The sequence below is a fragment of the Aulostomus chinensis genome, chromosome 17 (genome assembly GCF_037954235.1).
Source record: "Aulostomus chinensis isolate RoL2024-O1b breed Wild chromosome 17, RoL_Achi_v1.0, whole genome shotgun sequence".
In the NCBI taxonomy this organism is placed as follows: Eukaryota; Metazoa; Chordata; class Actinopteri; order Syngnathiformes; family Aulostomidae; genus Aulostomus; species Aulostomus chinensis.
Genome location: NC_141336.1, coordinates 15,979,764 through 16,006,442, shown reverse-complemented (window position 1 = coordinate 16,006,442; position 26,679 = coordinate 15,979,764). Strand labels below are relative to the sequence as shown.

The 26,679-nt window shown below is 42.7% G+C and overlaps 4 protein-coding genes across 4 annotated transcripts; 2 read left to right on the top strand and 2 right to left on the bottom strand.

Moving 5' to 3' along the window:
• Positions 1-7,981: 7,981 nt before the first annotated feature.
• Positions 7,982-9,526, top strand: LOC147246480 (E3 ubiquitin/ISG15 ligase TRIM25-like). The gene has a single exon (XM_086181952.1). It carries the CDS (start codon positions 7,982-7,984, stop codon positions 9,524-9,526), a length of 1,545 nt encoding a protein of 514 aa, XP_086038078.1.
• A 2,810-nt stretch (positions 9,527-12,336) lies between these two features.
• Positions 12,337-14,683, bottom strand: LOC147246479 (E3 ubiquitin/ISG15 ligase TRIM25-like). Its single transcript, XM_086182724.1, has one exon. It carries the CDS (start codon positions 14,632-14,634, stop codon positions 13,090-13,092), a length of 1,545 nt encoding a protein of 514 aa, XP_086038850.1. The 5' UTR covers positions 14,635-14,683; the 3' UTR covers positions 12,337-13,089.
• A 4,274-nt stretch (positions 14,684-18,957) lies between these two features.
• Positions 18,958-21,382, top strand: LOC147246478 (E3 ubiquitin/ISG15 ligase TRIM25-like). Its single transcript, XM_086182792.1, has one exon. The coding sequence runs from the start codon at positions 19,194-19,196 to the stop codon at positions 20,736-20,738; it is 1,545 nt and encodes a 514-aa protein (XP_086038918.1). The 5' UTR covers positions 18,958-19,193; the 3' UTR covers positions 20,739-21,382.
• Positions 21,383-24,275: 2,893 nt separating this feature from the next.
• Positions 24,276-25,820, bottom strand: LOC147246477 (E3 ubiquitin/ISG15 ligase TRIM25-like). The gene has a single exon (XM_086181951.1). It carries the CDS (start codon positions 25,818-25,820, stop codon positions 24,276-24,278), a length of 1,545 nt encoding a protein of 514 aa, XP_086038077.1.
• Between the last annotated feature and the right edge of the window lie 859 nt (positions 25,821-26,679).

The window sequence follows — 26,679 nt, the reverse complement described above, 5'->3', positions numbered from 1 at the left end:
GAAATTACAATTAGAATGGCAACCCACTGGTATTACCATTCCAATTAACGTTGGATAACAGGATGAAAAAGACCTTTTACCCAATACCATTCTCATAAAAATACTAATATATATTAGTTAAAGTGTGGTCTACTTCTATAATTTATTTTTCCTAGTCGTCTAAAAGATAAAACTGAATGTTTAAAAATATATTAATGATCTGAAACAATCACAGTGAAAAGAGGGACTGATGTACTGCTCATAAATGTGTAAACTGTTACATGTGATTAATTCTAAATATATGGAACATTAACCTTTTTTTCCCTAACAGGATTGATGGATAAGTCATATAATGAAGTAAGAAATGTGTCAAAAAATATATAAAATAAATAAGATGGCACCATGTAATTTAATGACACTTCAGTATGTCGTCTTTCTGTAGGTATTTTAAAAATGGTGGAAAAGATTATTTTAAAATTTAAAATTGTCAAAACTGAAATGGTCCCGATTTGGTGGATATAGGTGTAGGTGTGTGTGTGTGTGTGTGTGTGTGTGTGTGTGTGTGTGTGTGTGTGTGTGTGTGTATATATATATATATATATATATATATATATATATGAATTAAATTCTAATATTGTCTATGTGTCTGTGGTTGTGACGGTGAGTGGGTTCATGGACAGACTGATGGAAACCAATTGAGTCATGAATATTGAAGTCACCTACAATAATGACTTTATCTGATTTGAGAACTAAACTGAATATAAACTGAGAATTCAGATAAGAATTGAGAGTGAGGACCAGAAGGGCGGCACACAATGATAAATAAGAGTGGCTGTAGAGTTTTCCAGGCTGGATGAGACTGACTGAGAATGAGGTTTCAAATGAACTGAAACTTATTTTTGGTTTGGGATTTTTTACTAAACTTCTGCCAAAATGGCTGCAACTCCTTGGCCAGAGCCTCGAGGAATATGAGTATTAATGTGACTGGGAGGAGTGGACTCAATTAGACTAACATACTCATCATCACACAGCTAGGTTTCAGTGAGGCAGAGCAGGTCAATACACCTGTCAGATATCAATTCATTCAAAAAGTCAGTTTTTGGCATCAAAGATCTGATATTTAATAGTCCACATCTAATTTTGATATTCTTTTGAGTTAATTTAGTGGTTGTGTTAACGTTGATTAGGTTTTTCTGATTGACTCCTCTACAAGTAGAATTGAAGTGAATTAACTGACGTGGTCGGGGGACAGACTCAGTCTCTATGGAGTTTTGGGTGGGTAACTGCCCAAATGGACACACAAAGAAGCATGTAAGACGGCAGCTCTGCTTCCTGGACTGAACTCTGGGTTGTCAGGGTTTTGGTTCTCATAAACTGGGCCATATTTCTAGAGATGAGTACAGCTCCGGCCAACGTGGGATGAATGCTGTCTCTCCTAATCAGACCAGGTCTCCCCCAGAAAGTTTTCCAATTATCTATGAAATCCACCTGGTTTGCTGGACATCACCTCGACAGCCAGCGGTTAAACAACGACATAAGGCTAAACATGCCGTCGCTGGTCCGGTTAGGCAGGGGTCCAGAGAACACTACAGAGTCAGACATTGTCTTCGTAAATGTACACACCAACTCAAAGTTCATTTTTGTGACCTCCGACTGGCGTAGTCGGTTTGTGGTTGGTCAGACAGTCACCCAGCCGCCCTGGTTTCCCAGCTGCTCGGAGGCTGCCGGGGGAACGCTAGTCAGGGCTAAGCTAAGGCAGTCCGCACCAGCTAAAGGGGGACTGGCTTGCTCTAGCAGCTAATTGTTTGGATCCATCGGTGCGGCGCTATCGCAGGTCCAATTCAACCTCGCCTTCAACGCTACAAACAAACCACATTTAACGCACTTATCAGTATTACTAAATGAGGCTGAGGAGTAACTGAACATGTGGCCCACTGAGCAGAAGAGAGGAGAGTGAGAGGGAGAAGCCATTGCTAGCTTAGAGTGGAGAGTTTACAAGAAAGAAACACTGTCACTATAAAACAGTCCTTAAACTTTGGCCAAATAAATCAAATAAATATGTGATTTTGGCAGGTAATTAGTCAACGAAAAAGTTATTAACAGGGATGATGGCACTTTTAGCTAGCACAACGAAACAAAGCACTATGTTCAGCACAGAAACAGGAAGTGGGCTCACACTCTTACCACAAAGCAGGTAGAGGAGGAGCCGATATTAATAAAATTATGTGACAAACAGTTTTCATTTAGTTTTTCCTTTATTCTTCACACAATTACAACAGATTAATTTGACACCACTGTAGCTTGCAAAACAATTCTGTTGATTGAGTTCTGTTTTCATGGGAAATGAAAGATGTTTGTTTGCTACACAAGCAGCACGGTGGTGCAGTGGTCAGCACTGTTGCCTCACAGCAAGAAGGTTCCGGGTTCGAGCCCCGGCTGGATCACAGGATCTTTCTGTGGGGAGTCTCCATGTTCTCCTTGTGTCTGCGTGGGTTCTCTCTGGTACTCCAGCTTCCTCCCACAGTCCAAAGACATCAAGAGGGGACGAGGCTGATTGACACTCTAAACTGACGTGGCTGTGATGGACTGGTGACCCGTCCAGGGTGAACCCCGCCTCTCGCCCGAAGGCTGCCCCCCCAACCCTTGACAGGATAAGCCGGAGACGATGAATGGATTGAGGGATGTTTGCTGCACTGTTGAGTCTTTCCAAGCTTGAGCGTACTGCTTGGCCTTAATTCGCTGCTTCACATCAGCGCGTCTCCTCTTGATGGCGTGGATCAAGTCAGTGAAGTTCTTCTCACTTTTCTCCACTGCCTGATCAGCAGACAGGTTGATTGCTGTCACCTCATGCTGGAGCTTCTTGATGTACGTCTTTCTCTCCTTGATTCGCTTCTTCAGCAGGTTGTGCTCTTTCTGCCTCCTTTCTACCATGATGTCATGTCCTGGACGGTCAGGATTTTCGCCCATTTTGATCCCGTCTTCAGACGGTGAGCCCGTCCTCTCATGGTGCTTCTCACACGGATCAACCAGCGTGTGCTTTTCAAAGGCGGGGACTTGAAAATGAGGCTTCAGGTGTTTGTCACAGAAGGCGATGAGACAAAACAGGCAGTACTTGCAGGCTTTCAGCTTCCTCCCAGTGCACACATCACACGCCACATCTTGTGGTCCAGCGTAGCTGTGTTCAGAAGGAGCCTTGTGGAATCCAGACCTCTGAAGCTGCTCCACCAAATTTGTTAACATGGTGTTTTTAGCCAGGACAGGCCTTGATCTGAAGGAATGCCAGCATTGGGGACAGCTGACAGAAAGTCCCTGTTTCCAGGAGTTTTCCAAACAGCTCAGACAGAAGCTATGTCCGCAGGGAATAGTCACCGGGTTCTTGAATATTCCCCGACAGATGGTACAAGAGATGGCATCTGTGTACAGCTGAGTTTGGCGTTGCTCCATTTTTCTCTCACTTGTGACTGGTCACCGTATCTCTTATAAGGGAAAGAAAGATGACCAGTCTTGAGCCACTTCCTTCTTTGCGTTGATCTTACAAACATGGAAGATGATAGATGGCTCTGACATCTCTGACTCCTTCCTGTCAGTGATGTCAGAATTCACTCTCACTGATCTGAGACTTGGATCAGGGCGCTATTACTCTGATCTCAGGCTTTGATCTAACAGTTTTGAACTTTGACTTTAGGAGGTATTCCTCTGATACCTGCAGAACCTGTCGATGCATTTTTGTCATTCCAAATATCAATGTTAGTCTATCAATTTCATCAGGGTTTTTTCTTTGCCGTAAACTTCTGTTCTTTCTGCTGCCGTGTTGAGAAAAAGCTTCATTTCCACACAGAACCAACAAGTGGGTCAGAATGCGTGAGAAAGAACCAGTGCTTTTTATTTCCCCTTTCTTTCAGAGTGCAAGTTGTTTCACATAAAGAAGCACAGAGCATTAAAGCAGCATCAGACATTTCAGATATATCTTTTATACAGACCTTTCATTCGCAAGTACAGACGGAAAAATCTAATCAAATTTTTAATTTTTTTTTTAAATGAACAGGAAAATATACATTTTAGGTCTCAAGATAAAGACAAAAATAAAGACTGTGCCATCTCCATGCAAGAAAAGTGGCTTGTAGCTCCTCATCAGCAGGTCCTTTCTGATCCAGACGCAGGTTTGTTTTGAGCTGAATGAAAAGTTGGACATATTAAACGTGCTGGACAAACAGGTTTTCACTTCAAGAGTGACTTCTGGGGTTCTTCAGTTTAGAGCCTCCAGCTCATTTCTGTCTATTGAAAGATGTAAACAAACAAAAACAAGAATATTTCAATGTTCCTGTCAGAATAGTTGTGACGAAATGTTTTCTGTGATATTAAATGTTAGAAAATATGTAGACACATTTATGTTTTCTTACATTCAGGTTTTTATTATCATGAAGTTTTAGCCTGATGTAGAATTGTATGATATTGTTGTGACCTCTATACACACCACAGAAATGAAGTTTGTGCAGGTTGTATCAGGTTGGGCTTACGCTCCTGAGATAAGAAGAGTTTGGGAAAGGCTTTGGACAGTGAGGAGTCAACGTCACTACGCTCCCCCCACAACTGTCTTTGAAAGGAGAAGAAAGAACAATGGCGTGATGGGAAGCTACTAAGAGGGGGAACTTTGCATACATATCCACTGAGACTGTTCAGTGCAGACGTAGAACTTTGCCTGTACTCCTTGCTGCAAGTGAAACTGGAACTGAGATCTCCGTCTCTGAGAATTTTGTCTCGTGTGTTGGGAAATTTTGTGGTAAGAACTAATCGTGAAAATACAGTCTTTATTTTATAGAAGTAATTTCCTGACACTAGAGGAAGCAGGTATTGGGTGTAGAGGACTGGTCCAAACACAGGCCCTTGTGGAACACCATAACTGACTACAGTGGTTTCAGAGGGGTTAACATTGGTTAGTACAACCTGAGATCGACCTAGTAAATATGACCTAAACCAGTTTAGTGCAGTTCCTTTCATGCCAATGACATGTTCCAGTCTCGGTAGAAGGATGTGGTGGTCTATAGTGTCAAAAGCTGCACTGAGATCTAATAAGACCAGCACAGAGACCAGTCCCTCATCTGATGCTAGTAGGAGGTCATTGCTAACTCTGACTAGTGCTGTTTCTGTACTATGATGAACCCTGAACCCTGACTGGAAATCCTCTGAGAAGCTGTTGCTGTGGAGAAGTCACACAGCTGTTTAGCAACTGCTTTCTCCAGAATTTTGGAGAGAAAAGGAAGATTTGAGTACTTTCTGTAGTTGGCCAAAACCTCTGGATCCAGGGTTGCTTTTTTGAGAAGGGGTCTAATTTCTGCAACTAATAATTATTACATTTATGTAATTAATATTATTATACTCAAATGCAGTGTATACCCTTCAAGCATAATTTTAATGATAGTAATAATATATTAATATAATGATATAGCAATTGCAACAATAATATAATGATAATAGCAAAAATATCAGTAATAAAAATAATATAATTCTAAATTATTTCATATATATAATGAGAATATAAATATATTGACTATATATAATATGAACTATATTGAATATATATATGCAGAGATGTTGATAGGTTTTCAATAGAGTGAGTCCCCATGACCCAGTGGGTCCCTGGGAAATTCAATGGGTCCCAAATTAAAAAATGTATTTAGGGCCTGAGCCTGAAGGTACTATTATGTGTCTTTCTATTTCTTATATTCTTCTATCGCTTCAATTGTAGTGTTAAACTCTCTCAATGTTGGTATGGTGAGGCATGGCTATCATGAGTAGGTATGTTCAAAGTGGTTTTTTCGCCATTTAAATTTTATTACCACACAGCCACCACCGGAATATTTTTTGTCTATTTCATCAGAGCGCGTCCCCTAGACGTTAAACCATCGAGTGAACACAGCATATAACAGTTGAAACGTGAATTTATTTACGACTAAGAAGTTCGTGTCTTTAATTGCTGAAATGAAATCCGCGGTAGTTGTTGTTGTAGCGGCTAAACAAGCATGTCGTGATACTGTACTCAAGGGGATTGTGTCTGCGCTGAGTTAATGCTCAAAGGGTTGAGACAGCGCTCGTCAGGTCCGCTGACGGCAAGATTTCTTTTGCTACTTACTGTGATTTTAAACACAAGTTGTTGTTCACAATGTATGGTTTTCTTGGGAAAAGTGAGGTGTGTCCCTGGGACGCGCGGATAGTGAATTTACTGCGTCCTTTCATATTTTAATGCGTCAGGGACGCAGGACGCGTACCTCACAACATCACTGTATGAATTAAATTCTAATATTATTATCATTATTATTATGATTATTCTATCTACAAGTATTATCTTTTCAAACTGTATGACATCTGCTCTTGTGACATTGAACATGAGCTAGCGAGGGACAAATTAGCTTGAAATCGTCAATCCTGTTCCTGTCATTCCTGTTACTTTCCCAGAGTAAAGTGTTTACGATCCTACAGTAACAGGAGTGACATTAACTAGGTTTTTCTCTCTCACACAGTTTTTAAACATGTATTTAGATAACTTTTAAAATGGAAGGAACTCATGTTGTGTGGAGCATTGAGCTAACACCCATATTGAGCACTATGGGTGTTAAGCATTAACTACAGCCTCAGTAACTTTTCCAATATGCTTCTAATATTTCCTGTATGAAGAGACGACGAAGGCTGCTGTCTTCCTCTCTGGCTTAAGATAATGTCATGTTTTTGATGAATATTTATGCTTCTACACACTTTTACAGATTCTGTTTGTATTGTTATGCCATTAAGTGCAGCAGAAAAGGAAAGGCGCTATTGTGCTCACCAAGACCAAGATCCAGAGTGAAGGGCAGAGTACCTTGAATGGGAGAGGAAGAAATGGAGGAGAGACAAAGAACTTCCATCCATCCATCCATCCATCCATCCCATCCATTCTTCCGCTTATTCCTTATAAGGGTCACTACACAACCATTTCTGTGGTGTGTATAGAGGTCACAACACTATCATACAATTCTACATCAGGCTAAAACTTCATGATAATAAAAACCTGAATGTAAGAAAACATAAATGTGTCTACATATTTTCTAACATTTAATATCACAGAAAACATTTCGTCACAACTATTCTGACAGGAACATTGAAATATTCTTGTTTTTGTTTTACATCTTTCAATAGACAGAAATGAGCTGGAGGCTCTAAACTGAAGAACCCCAGAAGTCACTCTTGAAGTGAAAACCTGTTTGTCCAGCACGTTTAATATGTCCAACTTTTCATTCAGCTCAAAACAAACCTGCGTCTGGATCAGAAAGGACCTGCTGATGAGGAGCTACAAGCCACTTTTCTTGCATGGAGATGGCACCGTCTTTATTTTTGTCTTCATCTTAAGGCCTAAAATGTATATTTTCCTGTTCATTAAAAAAAAAAATTTAAAAATTTGATTTAATTTTTTCCGTTTTACTAGCGAATGAAAGGTCTGTATAAAAGATAGATCTGCAATATCTGATGCTGCTTTAATGCTCTGTGCTTCTTTATGTGAAACAACTTGCACTCTGAAAGAAAGGGGAAATAAAAAGCACTGGTTCTTTCTCACGCATTCTGACCCACTTGTTGGTTCTGTGTGGAAATGAAGCTTTTTCTCAACACGGCAGCAGAAAGAACAGAAGTTTACGGCAAAGAAAAAACCCTGATGAAATTGATAGACTAACATTGATATTTGGAATGACATGAATGCATAGACAGGTTCTGCAGGTATCAGAGGAATACCTCCTAAAGTCAAAGTTCAAAACTGTTAGATCAAAGCCTGAGATCAGAGTAATAGCGCCCTGATCCAAGTCTCAGATCAGTGAGAGTGAATTCTGACATCACTGACAGGAAGGAGTCAGAGATGTCAGAGCCATCTGTCGTCTTCCATGTTTGAAAGATCAACGCAAAGAAGGAAGTGGCTCAAGACTGGTCATCTTTCTTTCCCTTATAAGAGATACGGTGACCAGTCACAAGTGAGAGAAAAATGGAGCAACGCCAAACTCAGCTGTACACAGATGCCATCTCTTGTACCATCTGTCGGGGAATATTCAAGAACCCGGTGACTATTCCCTGCGGACATAGCTTCTGTCTGAGCTGTTTGGAAAACTCCTGGAAACAGGGACTTTCTGTCTGCTGTCCCCAATGCTGGCATTCCTTCAGATCAAGGCCTGTCCTGGCTAAAAACACCATGTTAACAAATTTGGTGGAGCAGCTTCAGAGGTCTGGATTCCACAAGGCTCCTTCTGAACACAGCTACGCTGGACCACAAGATGTGGCGTGTGATGTGTGCACTGGGAGGAAGCTGAAAGCCTGCAAGTACTGCCTGTTTTGTCTCATCGCCTTCTGTGACAAACACCTGAAGCCTCATTTTCAAGTCCCCGCCTTTGAAAAGCACACGCTGGTTGATCCGTGTGAGAAGCACCATGAGAGGACGGGCTCACCGTCTGAAGACGGGCTCAAAATGGGCGAAAATCCTGACCGTCCAGGACATGACATCATGGTAGAAAGGAGGCAGAAAGAGCACAACCTGCTGAAGAAGCGAATCAAGGAGAGAAAGACGTACATCAAGAAGCTCCAGCATGAGGTGACGGCAATCAACCTGTCTGCTGATCAGGCAGTGGAGAAAAGTGAGAAGAACTTCACTGACTTGATCCACGCCATCAAGAGGAGACGCGCTGATGTGAAGCAGCGAATTAAGGCCAAGCAGTACGCTGAACTGAGGCGGATCAGAGAGGTCCGCAAAAAGGTCAGGAAGGAAATTCTTGAGCTGACAAATGATGAGAGGATGAAGCAGCAAGGACCAACTGGACCTCACATCCAAAACACTCCTCTTCATTACTTTGATGATGTGAAAGCAGCTGCGTCAAACACCCTCAGTTCAGTGGAGAACGTTCTGATGGACTGGGGGTTTCACATCACGCAGACGCTGTCTCAAGCAGAGTTTTTGCTGTCGCAGCCACGGACCAGAGAGGAATTCCTCCAATACTCTCGTCCCATTACGCTGGATCCCAACACAGCCCACGCACAGCTGTTCCTTTCTGAGGGGAACAGAGCAGCAAAATTCATGGCAGAGGAACAACCTTATTCTCCCCACCCAGACAGATTCGGGCATCATCCTCAGGTCCTCAGCAGAGAGAGCATGACTGGCCGTTGTTACTGGGAGGTGGAGTGGACGGGCGCTGCAGGGACTACGGCAGTGTCATACAAGGACATCGGCAGAGCAGAGAAAGGCCTTGATTGTGGATTGGGACAAAATGGCATATCTTGGGCTCTGACGTGTGACAACCAAAGTTTTAAGGTGATGTATAACAACTACATCATGTCGATGGCCACAGGTCCTGTGTCACACAGGATAGGAGTGTACCTGGATCAGTACGCAGGAGAGCTGGCCTTCTTCAACATCAGGGACAATCAACAGATGGATCTACTCTACAGGACTGAGGCCAACTTCACTCAGCCTCTCCATGCTGGATTCCGTTTCAGGAACGTTGGAGACACGGTTGAGTTGATCAACCCCAAGACTCAGTAAGCAGTTATTGAAGCTGAGAGGAGGGGATTTTCATCAACGCTTGGAGGTCAAAGCCTTTTTTTTATATTATAAACGAAGCTTGGAAAGACTCAACAGTGCAGCAAACATCCCTCAATCCATTCATCGTCTCCGGCTTATCCTGTCAAGGGTTGGGGGGGCAGCCTTCGGGCGAGAGGCGGGGTTCACCCTGGACGGGTCACCAGTCCATCACAGCCACGTCAGTTTAGAGTGTCAATCAGCCTCTTCCCCTCTTGATGTCTTTGGACTGTGGGAGGAAGCTGGAGTACCAGAGAGAACCCACGCAGACACAAGGAGAACATGGAGACTCCCCACAGAAAGATCCTGTGATCCAGCCGGGGCTCGAACCCGGAACCTTCTTGCTGTGAGGCAACAGTGCTGACCACTGCACCACCGTGCTGCTCGTGTAGCAAACAAACATCTTTCATTTCCCATGAAAACAGAACTCAATCAACAGAATTGTTTTGCAAGCTACAGTGGTGTCAAATTAATCTGTTGTAATTGTGTGAAGAATAAAGGAAAAACTAAATGAAAACTGTTTGTCACATAATTTTATTAATATCGGCTCCTCCTCTACCTGCTTTGTGGTAAGAGTGTGAGCCCACTTCCTGTTTCTGTGCTGAACATAGTGCTTTGTTTCGTTGTGCTAGCTAAAAGTGCCATCATCCCTGTTAATAACTTTTTCGTTGACTAATTACCTGCCAAAATCACATATTTATTTGATTTATTTGGCCAAAGTTTAAGGACTGTTTTATAGTGACAGTGTTTCTTTCTTGTAAACTCTCCACTCTAAGCTAGCAATGGCTTCTCCCTCTCACTCTCCTCTCTTCTGCTCAGTGGGCCACATGTTCAGTTACTCCTCAGCCTCATTTAGTAATACTGATAAGTGCGTTAAATGTGGTTTGTTTGTAGCGTTGAAGGCGAGGTTGAATTGGACCTGCGATAGCGCCGCACCGATGGATCCAAACAATTAGCCGCTAGAGCAAGCCAGTCCCCCTTTAGCTGGTGCGGACTGCCTTAGCTTAGCCCTGACTAGCGTTCCCCCGACAGCCTCCGAGCAGCTGGGAAACCAGGGCGGCTGGGTGACTGTATGACCAACCACAAACCGACTACGCCAGTCGGAGGTCACAAAAATGAACTTTGAGTTGGTGTGTACATTTACGAAGACAATGTCTGACTCTGTAGTGTTCTCTGGACCCCTGCCTAACCGGACCAGCGACGGCATGTTTAGCCTTATGTCGTTGTTTAACCGCTGGCTGTCGAGGTGATGTCCAGCAAACCAGGTGGATTTCATAGATAATTGGAAAACTTTCTGGGAGAGACCTGGTCTGATTAGGAGAGACAGCATTCATCCCACGTTGGCCGGAGCTGTACTCATCTCTAGAAATATGGCCCAGTTTATAAGAGAACCAAAACCCTGACAACCCAGAGTTCAGACCAGGAAGCAGAGCTGCCGTCTTACATGCTTCTTTGTGTGTCCATTTGGGCAGTTACCCACCCAAAACTCCACAGAGACTGAGTCTGTCCCCCGACCACGTCAGTTAATTCACTTCAATTCTACTTGTAGAGGAGTCAATCAGAAAAACCTAATCAACGTTAACACAACCACTAAATTAACTCAAAAGAATATCAAAATTAGATGTGGACTATTAAATATCAGATCTTTGATGCCAAAAACTGACTTTTTGAATGAATTGATATCTGACAGGTGTATTGACCTGCTCTGCCTCACTGAAACCTAGCTGTGTGATGATGAGTATGTTAGTCTAAATGAGTCCACTCCTCCCAGTCACATTAATACTCATATTCCTCGAGGCTCTGGCCAAGGAGTTGCAGCCATTTTGGCAGAAGTTTAGTAAAAAATCCCAAACCAAAAATAAGTTTCAATTCATTTGAAACCTCATTCTCAGTCAGTCTCATCCAGCCTGGAAAACTCTACAGCCACTCTTATTTATCATTGTGTGCCGCCCTTCTGGTCCTCACTCTCAATTCTTATCTGAATTCTCAGTTTATATTCAGTTTAGTTCTCAAATCAGATAAAGTCATTACTGTAGGTGACTTCAATATTCATGACTCAATTGGTTTCCATCAGTCTGTCCATGAACCCACTCACCGTCACAACCACAGACGCATAGACAATATTAGAATTTAATTCATATATATATATATATATATATATATATATACACACACACACACACACACACACACACACACACACACACACACACACACACACACACACCTACACCTATATCCACCAAATCGGGACCATTTCAGTTTTGACAATTTTAAATTTTAAAATAATCTTTTCCACCATTTTTAAAATACCTACAGAAAGACGACATACTGAAGTGTCATTAAATTACATGGTGCCATCTTATTTATTTTATATATTTTTTGACACATTTCTTACTTCATTATATGACTTATCCATCAATCCTGTTAGGGAAAAAAAGGTTAATGTTCCATATATTTAGAATTAATCACATGTAACAGTTTACACATTTATGAGCAGTACATCAGTCCCTCTTTTCACTGTGATTGTTTCAGATCATTAATATATTTTTAAACATTCAGTTTTATCTTTTAGACGACTAGGAAAAATAAATTATAGAAGTAGACCACACTTTAACTAATATATATTAGTATTTTTATGAGAATGGTATTGGGTAAAAGGTCTTTTTCATCCTGTTATCCAACGTTAATTGGAATGGTAATACCAGTGGGTTGCCATTCTAATTGTAATTTCTTTCATATTTATCAAATTAATGATAGTAAAAGGACTGACATGTAAGTAACAGGAAAGACAAAAGTCACCGGGATAATGGGACACGTTCTTCAGAACACTTCATATATTTATAGCTTGGAAAAATATACTGCATTTATTGTTGTTTTTGTTATATTTTAATAGTAATAGAACAGTTACAGAATCATTGACATTTAAAACATAGAAAAACGTATTGCAAATGAATGTTAACAAAAAACAGCTTAGCTGCTGATAAAACAGAAATGAATGAAAATGGGTCACATTCTTTAGATTTCAAATATTTTAATCTTGTAAAAAAATAAATAAATCTGTATTTGTTGTTTTATTATTTCACAGTAAGAAGTTCTCTGTCTGGTGGGACGGTGGTGCAGTGGTCAGCACTGTTGCCCCCCAAAAAGGAAGGTTCTGGGTTCAAGTCCTGGCTCCATCACAGGATCTTTCTGTGGGGAGTCACCATGTTCTCCCTGTTCCTGTGTGGGTTCTCTCTGGTACTCCAGCTTCCTCCCACAGTCCAAAGACATCAAGAGGGGACGAGGCTGATTGACACTCTAAACTGACGTGGCTGTGATGGACTGGTGACCCGTCCAGGGTGAACCCCGCCTCTCGCCCGAAGGCTGCCCCCCCAACCCTTGACAGGATAAGCCGGAGACGATGAATGGATTGAGGGATGTTTGCTGCACTGTTGAGTCTTTCCAAGCTTCGTTTATAATATAAAAAAAAGGCTTTGACCTCCAAGCGTTGATGAAAATCCCCTCCTCTCAGCTTCGATAACTGCTTACTGAGTCTTGGGGTTGATCAACTCAACCGTGTCTCCAACGTTCCTGAAATGGAATCCAGCATGGAGAGGCTGAGTGAAGTTGGCCTCAGTCCTGTAGAGTAGATCCATCTGTTGATTGTCCCTGATGTTGAAGAAGGCCAGCTCTCCTGCGTACTGATCCAGGTACACTCCTATCCTGTGTGACACAGGACCTGTGGCCATCGACATGATGTAGTTGTTATACATCACCTTAAAACTTTGGTTGTCACACGTCAGAGCCCAAGATATGCCATTCTGTCCCAATCCACAATCAAGGCCTTTCTCTGCTCTGCCGATGTCCTTGTATGACACTGCCGTAGTCCCTGCAGCGCCCGTCCACTCCACCTCCCAGTAACAACGGCCAGTCATGCTCTCTCTGCTGAGGACCTGAGGATGATGCCCGAATCTGTCTGGGTGGGGAGAATAAGGTTGTTCCTCTGCCATGAATTTTGCTGCTCTGTTCCCCTCAGAAAGGAACAGCTGTGCGTGGGCTGTGTTGGGATCCAGCGTAATTGGACGAGAGTATTGGAGGAGTTCCTCTCTGGTCCGTGGCTGCGACAGCAAAAACTCTGCTTGAGACAGCGTCTGCGTGATGTGAAACCCCCAGTCCATCAGAACGTTCTCCACTGAACTGAGGGTGTTTGACGCAGCTGCTTTCACATCATCAAAGTAATGAAGAGGAGTGTTTTGGATGTGAGGTCCAGTTGGTCCTTGCTGCTTCATCCTCTCATCATTTGTCAGCTCAAGAATTTCCTTCCTGACCTTTTTGCGGACCTCTCTGATCCGCCTCAGTTCAGCGTACTGCTTGGCCTTAATTCGCTGCTTCACATCAGCGCGTCTCCTCTTGATGGCGTGGATCAAGTCAGTGAAGTTCTTCTCACTTTTCTCCACTGCCTGATCAGCAGACAGGTTGATTGCCGTCACCTCATGCTGGAGCTTCTTGATGTACGTCTTTCTCTCCTTGATTCGCTTCTTCAGCAGGTTGTGCTCTTTCTGCCTCCTTTCTACCATGATGTCATGTCCTGGACGGTCAGGATTTTCGCCCATTTTGATCCCGTCTTCAGACGGTGAGCCCGTCCTCTCATGGTGCTTCTCACACGGATCAACCAGCGTGTGCTTTTCAAAGGCGGGGACTTGAAAATGAGGCTTCAGGTGTTTGTCACAGAAGGCGATGAGACAAAACAGGCAGTACTTGCAGGCTTTCAGCTTCCTCCCAGTGCACACATCACACGCCACATCTTGTGGTCCAGCGTAGCTGTGTTCAGAAGGAGCCTTGTGGAATCCAGACCTCTGAAGCTGCTCCACCAAATTTGTTAACATGGTGTTTTTAGCCAGGACAGGCCTTGATCTGAAGGAATGCCAGCATTGGGGACAGCTGACAGAAAGTCCCTGTTTCCAGGAGTTTTCCAAACAGCTCAGACAGAAGCTATGTCCGCAGGGAATAGTCACCGGGTTCTTGAATATTCCCCGACAGATGGTACAAGAGATGGCATCTGTGTACAGCTGAGTTTGGCGTTGCTCCATTTTTCTCTCACTTGTGACTGGTCACCGTATCTCTTATAAGGGAAAGAAAGATGACCAGTCTTGAGCCACTTCCTTCTTTGCGTTGATCTTACAAACATGGAAGATGATAGATGGCTCTGACATCTCTGACTCCTTCCTGTCAGTGATGTCAGAATTCACTCTCACTGATCTGAGACTTGGATCAGGGCGCTATTACTCTGATCTCAGGCTTTGATCTAACAGTTTTGAACTTTGACTTTAGGAGGTATTCCTCTGATACCTGCAGAACCTGTCGATGCATTTTTGTCATTCCAAATATCAATGTTAGTCTATCAATTTCATCAGGGTTTTTTCTTTGCCGTAAACTTCTGTTCTTTCTGCTGCCGTGTTGAGAAAAAGCTTCATTTCCACACAGAACCAACAAGTGGGTCAGAATGCGTGAGAAAGAACCAGTGCTTTTTATTTCCCCTTTCTTTCAGAGTGCAAGTTGTTTCACATAAAGAAGCACAGAGCATTAAAGCAGCATCAGACATTTCAGATATATCTTTTATACAGACCTTTCATTCGCAAGTACAGACGGAAAAATCTAATCAAATTTTTAATTTTTTTTTTAAATGAACAGGAAAATATACATTTTAGGTCTCAAGATAAAGACAAAAATAAAGACTGTGCCATCTCCATGCAAGAAAAGTGGCTTGTAGCTCCTCATCAGCAGGTCCTTTCTGATCCAGACGCAGGTTTGTTTTGAGCTGAATGAAAAGTTGGACATATTAAACGTGCTGGACAAACAGGTTTTCACTTCAAGAGTGACTTCTGGGGTTCTTCAGTTTAGAGCCTCCAGCTCATTTCTGTCTATTGAAAGATGTAAACAAACAAAAACAAGAATATTTCAATGTTCCTGTCAGAATAGTTGTGACGAAATGTTTTCTGTGATATTAAATGTTAGAAAATATGTAGACACATTTATGTTTTCTTACATTCAGGTTTTTATTATCATGAAGTTTTAGCCTGATGTAGAATTGTATGATATTGTTGTGACCTCTATACACACCACAGAAATGAAGTTTGTGCAGGTTGTATCAGGTTGGGCTTACGCTCCTGAGATAAGAAGAGTTTGGGAAAGGCTTTGGACAGTGAGGAGTCAACGTCACTACGCTCCCCCCACAACTGTCTTTGAAAGGAGAAGAAAGAACAATGGCGTGATGGGAAGCTACTAAGAGGGGGAACTTTGCATACATATACACTGAGACTGTTCAGTGCAGACGTAGAACTTTGCCTGTACTCCTTGCTGCAAGTGAAACTGGAACTGAGATCTCCGTCTCTGAGAATTTTGTCTCGTGTGTTGGGAAATTTTGTGGTACGAACTAATCGTGAAAATACAGTCTTTATTTTATAGAAGTAATTTCCTGACACTAGAGGAAGCAGGTATTGGGTGTAGAGGACTGGTCCAAACACAGGCCCTTGTGGAACACCATAACTGACTACAGTGGTTTCAGAGGGGTTAACATTAGTTAGTACAACCTGAGATCGACCTAGTGAATATGACCTAAACCAGTTTAGTGCAGTTCCTTTCATGCCAATGACATGTTCCAGTCTCGGTAGAAGGATGTGGTGGTCTATAGTGTCAAAAGCTGCACTGAGATCTAATAAGACCAGCACAGAGACCAGTCCCTCATCTGATGCTAGTAGGAGGTCATTGCTAACTCTGACTAGTGCTGTTCCTGTACTATGATGAGCCCTGAACCCTGACTGGAAATCCTCTGAGAAGCTGTTGCTGTGGAGAAGTCACACAGCTGTTTAGCAACTGCTTTCTCCAGAATTTTGGAGAGAAAAGGAAGATTTGAGTACTTTCTGTAGTTGGCCAAAACCTCTGGATCCAGGGTTGCTTTTTTGAGAAGGGGTCTAATTTCTGCAACTAATAATTATTACATTTATGTAATTAATATTATTATACTCAAATGCAGTGTATACCCTTCAAGCATAATTTTAATGATAGTAATAATATATTAATATAATGATATAGCAATTGCAACAATAATATAATGATAATAGCAAAAATATCAGTAATAAAAATAATATAATTCTAAATTATTTCATATATATAATGAGAATATAAATATATTGACTATATATAATATGAACTATATTGAATATATATATGCAGAGATGTTGATAGGTTTTCAATAGAGTGAGTCCCCATGACCCAGTGGGTCCCTGGGAAATTCAATGGGTCCCAAATTAAAAAATGTATTTAGGGCCTGAGCCTGAAGGTACTATTATGTGTCTTTCTATTTCTTATATTCTTCTATCGCTTCAATTGTAGTGTTAAACTCTCTCAATGTTGGTATGGTGAGGCATGGCTATCATGAGTAGGTATGTTCAAAGTGGTTTTTTCGCCATTTAAATTTTATTACCACACAGCCACCACCGGAATATTTTTTGTCTATTTCATCAGAGCGCGTCCCCTAGACGTTAAACCATCGAGTGAACACAGCATATAACAGTTGAAACGTGAATTTATTTACGACTAAGAAGTTCGTGTCTTTAATTGCTGAAATGAAATCCGCGGTAGTTGTTGTTGTAGCGGCTAAACAAGCATGTCGTGATACTGTACTCAAGGGGATTGTGTCTGCGCTGAGTTAATGCTCAAAGGGTTGAGACAGCGCTCGTCAGGTCCGCTGACGGCAAGATTTCTTTTGCTACTTACTGTGATTTTAAACACAAGTTGTTGTTCACAATGTATGGTTTTCTTGGGAAAAGTGAGGTGTGTCCCTGGGACGCGCGGATAGTGAATTTACTGCGTCCTTTCATATTTTAATGCGTCAGGGACGCAGGACGCGTACCTCACAACATCACTGTATGAATTAAATTCTAATATTATTATCATTATTATTATGATTATTCTATCTACAAGTATTATCTTTTCAAACTGTATGACATCTGCTCTTGTGACATTGAACATGAGCTAGCGAGGGACAAATTAGCTTGAAATCGTCAATCCTGTTCCTGTCATTCCTGTTACTTTCCCAGAGTAAAGTGTTTACGATCCTACAGTAACAGGAGTGACATTAACTAGGTTTTTCTCTCTCACACAGTTTTTAAACATGTATTTAGATAACTTTTAAAATGGAAGGAACTCATGTTGTGTGGAGCATTGAGCTAACACCCATATTGAGCACTATGGGTGTTAAGCATTAACTACAGCCTCAGTAACTTTTCCAATATGCTTCTAATATTTCCTGTATGAAGAGACGACGAAGGCTGCTGTCTTCCTCTCTGGCTTAAGATAATGTCATGTTTTTGATGAATATTTATGCTTCTACACACTTTTACAGATTCTGTTTGTATTGTTATGCCATTAAGTGCAGCAGAAAAGGAAAGGCGCTATTGTGCTCACCAAGACCAAGATCCAGAGTGAAGGGCAGAGTACCTTGAATGGGAGAGGAAGAAATGGAGGAGAGACAAAGAACTTCCATCCATCCATCCATCCATCCATCCCATCCATTCTTCCGCTTATTCCTTATAAGGGTCACTACACAACCATTTCTGTGGTGTGTATAGAGGTCACAACACTATCATACAATTCTACATCAGGCTAAAACTTCATGATAATAAAAACCTGAATGTAAGAAAACATAAATGTGTCTACATATTTTCTAACATTTAATATCACAGAAAACATTTCGTCACAACTATTCTGACAGGAACATTGAAATATTCTTGTTTTTGTTTTACATCTTTCAATAGACAGAAATGAGCTGGAGGCTCTAAACTGAAGAACCCCAGAAGTCACTCTTGAAGTGAAAACCTGTTTGTCCAGCACGTTTAATATGTCCAACTTTTCATTCAGCTCAAAACAAACCTGCGTCTGGATCAGAAAGGACCTGCTGATGAGGAGCTACAAGCCACTTTTCTTGCATGGAGATGGCACCGTCTTTATTTTTGTCTTCATCTTAAGGCCTAAAATGTATATTTTCCTGTTCATTAAAAAAAAAAATTTAAAAATTTGATTTAATTTTTTCCGTCTGTACTAGCGAATGAAAGGTCTGTATAAAAGATAGATCTGCAATATCTGATGCTGCTTTAATGCTCTGTGCTTCTTTATGTGAAACAACTTGCACTCTGAAAGAAAGGGGAAATAAAAAGCACTGGTTCTTTCTCACGCATTCTGACCCACTTGTTGGTTCTGTGTGGAAATGAAGCTTTTTCTCAACACGGCAGCAGAAAGAACAGAAGTTTACGGCAAAGAAAAAACCCTGATGAAATTGATAGACTAACATTGATATTTGGAATGACATGAATGCATAGACAGGTTCTGCAGGTATCAGAGGAATACCTCCTAAAGTCAAAGTTCAAAACTGTTAGATCAAAGCCTGAGATCAGAGTAATAGCGCCCTGATCCAAGTCTCAGATCAGTGAGAGTGAATTCTGACATCACTGACAGGAAGGAGTCAGAGATGTCAGAGCCATCTGTCGTCTTCCATGTTTGAAAGATCAACGCAAAGAAGGAAGTGGCTCAAGACTGGTCATCTTTCTTTCCCTTATAAGAGATACGGTGACCAGTCACAAGTGAGAGAAAAATGGAGCAACGCCAAACTCAGCTGTACACAGATGCCATCTCTTGTACCATCTGTCGGGGAATATTCAAGAACCCGGTGACTATTCCCTGCGGACATAGCTTCTGTCTGAGCTGTTTGGAAAACTCCTGGAAACAGGGACTTTCTGTCTGCTGTCCCCAATGCTGGCATTCCTTCAGATCAAGGCCTGTCCTGGCTAAAAACACCATGTTAACAAATTTGGTGGAGCAGCTTCAGAGGTCTGGATTCCACAAGGCTCCTTCTGAACACAGCTACGCTGGACCACAAGATGTGGCGTGTGATGTGTGCACTGGGAGGAAGCTGAAAGCCTGCAAGTACTGCCTGTTTTGTCTCATCGCCTTCTGTGACAAACACCTGAAGCCTCATTTTCAAGTCCCCGCCTTTGAAAAGCACACGCTGGTTGATCCGTGTGAGAAGCACCATGAGAGGACGGGCTCACCGTCTGAAGACGGGCTCAAAATGGGCGAAAATCCTGACCGTCCAGGACATGACATCATGGTAGAAAGGAGGCAGAAAGAGCACAACCTGCTGAAGAAGCGAATCAAGGAGAGAAAGACGTACATCAAGAAGCTCCAGCATGAGGTGACGGCAATCAACCTGTCTGCTGATCAGGCAGTGGAGAAAAGTGAGAAGAACTTCACTGACTTGATCCACGCCATCAAGAGGAGACGCGCTGATGTGAAGCAGCGAATTAAGGCCAAGCAGTACGCTGAACTGAGGCGGATCAGAGAGGTCCGCAAAAAGGTCAGGAAGGAAATTCTTGAGCTGACAAATGATGAGAGGATGAAGCAGAAAGGACCAACTGGACCTCACATCCAAAACACTCCTCTTCATTACTTTGATGATGTGAAAGCAGCTGCGTCAAACACCCTCAGTTCAGTGGAGAACGTTCTGATGGACTGGGGGTTTCACATCACGCAGACGCTGTCTCAAGCAGAGTTTTTGCTGTCGCAGCCACGGACCAGAGAGGAATTCCTCCAATACTCTCGTCCCATTACGCTGGATCCCAACACAGCCCACGCACAGCTGTTCCTTTCTGAGGGGAACAGAGCAGCAAAATTCATGGCAGAGGAACAACCTTATTCTCCCCACCCAGACAGATTCGGGCATCATCCTCAGGTCCTCAGCAGAGAGAGCATGACTGGCCGTTGTTACTGGGAGGTGGAGTGGACGGGCGCTGCAGGGACTACGGCAGTGTCATACAAGGACATCGGCAGAGCAGAGAAAGGCCTTGATTGTGGATTGGGACAAAATGGCATATCTTGGGCTCTGACGTGTGACAACCAAAGTTTTAAGGTGATGTATAACAACTACATCATGTCGATGGCCACAGGTCCTGTGTCACACAGGATAGGAGTGTACCTGGATCAGTACGCAGGAGAGCTGGCCTTCTTCAACATCAGGGACAATCAACAGATGGATCTACTCTACAGGACTGAGGCCAACTTCACTCAGCCTCTCCATGCTGGATTCCGTTTCAGGAACGTTGGAGACACGGTTGAGTTGATCAACCCCAAGACTCAGTAAGCAGTTATTGAAGCTGAGAGGAGGGGATTTTCATCAACGCTTGGAGGTCAAAGCCTTTTTTTTATATTATAAACGAAGCTTGGAAAGACTCAACAGTGCAGCAAACATCCCTCAATCCATTCATCGTCTCCGGCTTATCCTGTCAAGGGTTGGGGGGGCAGCCTTCGGGCGAGAGGCGGGGTTCACCCTGGACGGGTCACCAGTCCATCACAGCCACGTCAGTTTAGAGTGTCAATCAGCCTCTTCCCCTCTTGATGTCTTTGGACTGTGGGAGGAAGCTGGAGTACCAGAGAGAACCCACGCAGACACAAGGAGAACATGGAGACTCCCCACAGAAAGATCCTGTGATCCAGCCGGGGCTCGAACCCGGAACCTTCTTGCTGTGAGGCAACAGTGCTGACCACTGCACCACCGTGCTGCTCGTGTAGCAAACAAACATCTTTCATTTCCCATGAAAACAGAACTCAATCAACAGAATTGTTTTGCAAGCTACAGTGGTGTCAAATTAATCTGTTGTAATTGTGTGAAGAATAAAGGAAAAACTAAATGAAAACTGTTTGTCACATAATTTTATTAATATCGGCTCCTCCTCTACCTGCTTTGTGGTAAGAGTGTGAGCCCACTTCCTGTTTCTGTGCTGAACATAGTGCTTTGTTTCGTTGTGCTAGCTAAAAGTGCCATCATCCCTGTTAATAACTTTTTCGTTGACTAATTACCTGCCAAAACCACATATTTATTTGATTTATTTGGCCAAAGTTTAAGGACTGTTTTATAGTGACAGTGTTTCTTTCTTGTAAACTCTCCACTCTAAGCTAGCAATGGCTTCTCCCTCTCACTCTCCTCTCTTCTGCTCAGTGGGCCACATGTTCAGTTACTCCTCAGCCTCATTTAGTAATACTGATAAGTGCGTTAAATGTGGTTTGTTTGTAGCGTTGAAGGCGAGGTTGAATTGGACCTGCGATAGCGCCGCACCGATGGATCCAAACAATTAGCCGCTAGAGCAAGCCAGTCCCCCTTTAGCTGGTGCGGACTGCCTTAGCTTAGCCCTGACTAGCGTTCCCCCGACAGCCTCCGAGCAGCTGGGAAACCAGGGCGGCTGGGTGACTGTATGACCAACCACAAACCGACTACGCCAGTCGGAGGTCACAAAAATGAACTTTGAGTTGGTGTGTACATTTACGAAGACAATGTCTGACTCTGTAGTGTTCTCTGGACCCCTGCCTAACCGGACCAGCGACGGCATGTTTAGCCTTATGTCGTTGTTTAACCGCTGGCTGTCGAGGTGATGTCCAGCAAACCAGGTGGATTTCATAGATAATTGGAAAACTTTCTGGGGGAGACCTGGTCTGATTAGGAGAGACAGCATTCATCCCACGTTGGCCGGAGCTGTACTCATCTCTAGAAATATGGCCCAGTTTATAAGAGAACCAAAACCCTGACAACCCAGAGTTCAGACCAGGAAGCAGAGCTGCCGTCTTACATGCTTCTTTGTGTGTCCATTTGGGCAGTTACCCACCCAAAACTCCACAGAGACTGAGTCTGTCCCCCGACCACGTCAGTTAATTCACTTCAATTCTACTTGTAGAGGAGTCAATCAGAAAAACCTAATCAACGTTAACACAACCACTAAATTAACTCAAAAGAATATCAAAATTAGATGTGGACTATTAAATATCAGATCTTTGATGCCAAAAACTGACTTTTTGAATGAATTGATATCTGACAGGTGTATTGACCTGCTCTGCCTCACTGAAACCTAGCTGTGTGATGATGAGTATGTTAGTCTAAATGAGTCCACTCCTCCCAGTCACATTAATACTCATATTCCTCGAGGCTCTGGCCAAGGAGTTGCAGCCATTTTGGCAGAAGTTTAGTAAAAAATCCCAAACCAAAAATAAGTTTCAATTCATTTGAAACCTCATTCTCAGTCAGTCTCATCCAGCCTGGAAAACTCTACAGCCACTCTTATTTATCATTGTGTGCCGCCCTTCTGGTCCTCACTCTCAATTCTTATCTGAATTCTCAGTTTATATTCAGTTTAGTTCTCAAATCAGATAAAGTCATTACTGTAGGTGACTTCAATATTCATGACTCAATTGGTTTCCATCAGTCTGTCCATGAACCCACTCACCGTCACAACCACAGACGCATAGACAATATTAGAATTTAATTCATATATATATATATATATATATATATATATATATATATATATATATACACACACACACACACACACCTACACATATATCCACCAAATCTGTACCATTTCAGTTTTGACAATTTTAAATTTTAAAATAATCTTTTCCACCATTTTTAAAATACCTACAGAAAGACGACATACTGAAGTGTCATTAAATTACATGGTGCCATCTTATTTATTTTATATATTTTTTGACACATTTCTTACTTCATTATATGACTTATCCATCAATCCTGTTAGGGAAAAAAAGGTTAATGTTCCATATATTTAGAATTAATCACATGTAACAGTTTACACATTTATGAGCAGTACATCAGTCCCTCTTTTCACTGTGATTGTTTCAGATCATTAATATATTTTTAAACATTCAGTTTTATCTTTTAGACAACTAGGAAAAATAAATTATAGAAGTAGACCACACTTTAACTAATATATATTAGTATTTTTATGAGAATGGTATTGGGTAAAAGGTCTTTTTCATCCTGTTATCCAACGTTAATTGGAATGGTAATACCAGTGGGTTGCCATTCTAATTGTAATTTCTTTCATATTTATCAAATTAATGATAGTAAAAGGACTGACATGTAAGTAACAGGAAAGACAAAAGTCACCGGGATAATGGGACACGTTCTTCAGAACACTTCATATATTTATAGCTTGGAAAAATATACTGCATTTATTGTTGTTTTTGTTATATTTTAATAGTGATAGAACAGTTACAGAATCATTGACATTTAAAACATAGAAAAACGTATTGCAAATGAATGTTAACAAAAAACAGCTTAGCTGCTGATAAAACAGAAATGAATGAAAATGGGTCACATTCTTCAGATTTCAAATATTTTAATCTTGTAAAAAAAAAAATCTGTATTTGTTGTTTTATAATTTCACAGTAAGAAGTTCTCTGTCTGGTGGGACGGTGGTGCAGTGGTCAGCACTGTTGCCCCCCAAAAAGGAAGGTTCTGGGTTCAAGTCCTGGTTCCAGCACGGGATCTTTCTGTGTGGAGTCTCCATGTTCTCCCTGTTCCTGCGTGGGTTCTCTCTGGTACTCCAGCTTCCTCCCACAGTCCAAAGACATCAAGAGGGGACGAGGCTGATTGACACTCTAAACTGACGTGGCTGTGATGGACTGGTGACCCGTCCAGGGTGAACCCCGCCTCTCGCCCGAAGGCTGCCCCCCCAACCCTTGACAGGATAAGCCGGAGACGATGAATGGATTGAGGGATGTTTGCTGCACTGTTGAGTCTTTCCAAGCTTCGTTTATAATATAAAAAAAAAGGCTTTGACCTCCAAGCGTTTGATGAAAATCCCCTCCTCTCAGCTTCGATAACTGCTTACTGAGTCTTGGGGTTGATCAACTCAACCGTGTCTCCAACGTTCCTGAAATGGAATCCAGCATGGAGAGGCTGAGTGAAGTTGGCCTCAGTCCTGTAGAGTAGATCCATCTGTTGATTGTCCCTGATGTTGAAGAAGGCCAGCTCTCCTGCGTACTGATCCAGGTACACTCCTATCCTGTGTGACACAGGACCTGTGGCCATCGACATGATGTAGTTGTTATACATCACCTTAAAACTTTGGTTGTCACACGTCAGAGCCCAAGATATGCCATTTTGTCCCAATCCACAATCCAGGCCTTTCTCTGCTCTGCCGATGTCCTTGTATGACACTGCCGTAGTCCCTGCAGCGCCCGTCCACTCCACCTCCCAGTAACAACGGCCAGTCATGCTCTCTCTGCTGAGGACCTGAGGATGATGCCCGAATCTGTCTGGGTGGGGAGAATAAGGTTGTTCCTCTGCCATGAATTTTGCTGCTCTGTTCCCCTCAGAAAGGAACAGCTGTGCGTGGGCTGTGTTGGGATCCAGCGTAATGGGACGAGAGTATTGGAGGAATTCCTCTCTGGTCCGTGGCTGCGACAGCAAAAACTCTGCTTGAGACAGCGTCTGCGTGATGTGAAACCCCCAGTCCATCAGAACGTTCTCCACTGAACTGAGGGTGTTTGACGCAGCTGCTTTCACATCATCAAAGTAATGAAGAGGAGTGTTTTGGATGTGAGGTCCAGTTGGTCCTTGCTGCTTCATCCTCTCATCATTTGTCAGCTCAAGAATTTCCTTCCTGACCTTTTTGCGGACCTCTCTGATCCGCCTCAGTTCAGCGTACTGCTTGGCCTTAATTCGCTGCTTCACATCAGCGCGTCTCCTCTTGATGGCGTGGATCAAGTCAGTGAAGTTCTTCTCACTTTTCTCCACTGCCTGATCAGCAGACAGGTTGATTGCTGTCACCTCATGCTGAAGCTTCTTGATGTACGTCTTTCTCTCCTTGAGTCGCTTCTTCAGCAGGTTGTGCTCTTTCTGCCTCCTTTCTACCATGATGTCATGTCCTGGACGGTCAGGATTTTCAACCATTTTGAGCCCGTCTTCAGACGGTGAGCCCGTCCTCTCATGGTGCTTCTCACACGGATCAACCAGCGTGTGCTTTTCAAAGGCGGGGACTTGAAAATGAGGCTTCAGGTGTTTGTCACAGAAGGCGATGAGACAAAACAGGCAGTACTTGCAGGCTTTCAGCTTCCTCCCAGTGCACACATCACACGCCACATCTTGTGGTCCAGCGTAGCTGTGTTCAGAAGGAGCCTTGTGGAATCCAGACCTCTGAAGCTGCTCCACCAAATTTGTTAACATGGTGTTTTTAGCCAGGACAGGCCTTGATCTGAAGGAATGCCAGCATTGGGGACAGCTGACAGAAAGTCCCTGTTTCCAGGAGTTTTCCAAACAGCTCAGACAGAAGCTATGTCCACAGGGAATAGTCACCGGGTTCTTGAATATTCCCCGACAGATGGTACAAGCGATGGCATCTGTGTACAGCTGAGTTTGGCGTTGCTCCATTTTTCTCTCACTTGTGACTGGTCACCGTATCTCTTATAAGGGAAAGAAAGATGACCAGTCTTGAGCCACTTCCTTCTTTGCGTTGATCTTTCAAACATGGAAGACGACAGATGGCTCTGACATCTCTGACTCCTTCCTGTCAGTGATGTCAGAATTCACTCTCACTGATCTGAGACTTGGATCAGGGCGCTATTACTCTGATCTCAGGCTTTGATCTAACAGTTTTGAACTTTGACTTTAGGAGGTATTCCTCTGATACCTGCAGAACCTATCTATGCATTTTTGTCATTCCAAATATCAATGTTAGTCTATCAATTTCATCAGGGTTTTTTCTTTGCCGTAAACTTCTGTTCTTTCTGCTGCCGTGTTGAGAAAAAGCTTCATTTCCACACAGAACCAACAAGTGGGTCAGAATGCGTGAGAAAGAACCAGTGCTTTTTATTTCCCCTTTCTTTCAGAGTGCAAGTTGTTTCACATAAAGAAGCACAGAGCATTAAAGCATTTCCCTTAGAAGTGACAACAGCAACAGCAGGTGTGTACCCCTCACCAATGAATGTGCACAGGTGATGTTTGGTGTGGATAAAACACAGTCCAAAGACAAAATGTTTGCCTGAGAAAATGGCAGATGCGCACAGAGTGGCATAAAAATGAAACACGGCCCTGCATAGGCAAAACAGCAAGCACATAAATGTTGTTCCAGAACAAGAGAGTCTCTGTTTTACTTTTACTCACTTTTGAGCACTGAAGGAGATGCTGGGAATGAAGAGAGATGCCAAGTCGGCCTTCTTTCTGCTGGACAGGTAGGCGACAACCTTTTGCTAGCCTGCATTTAGCCTACATTTGCTGGCATTTAGCTTGT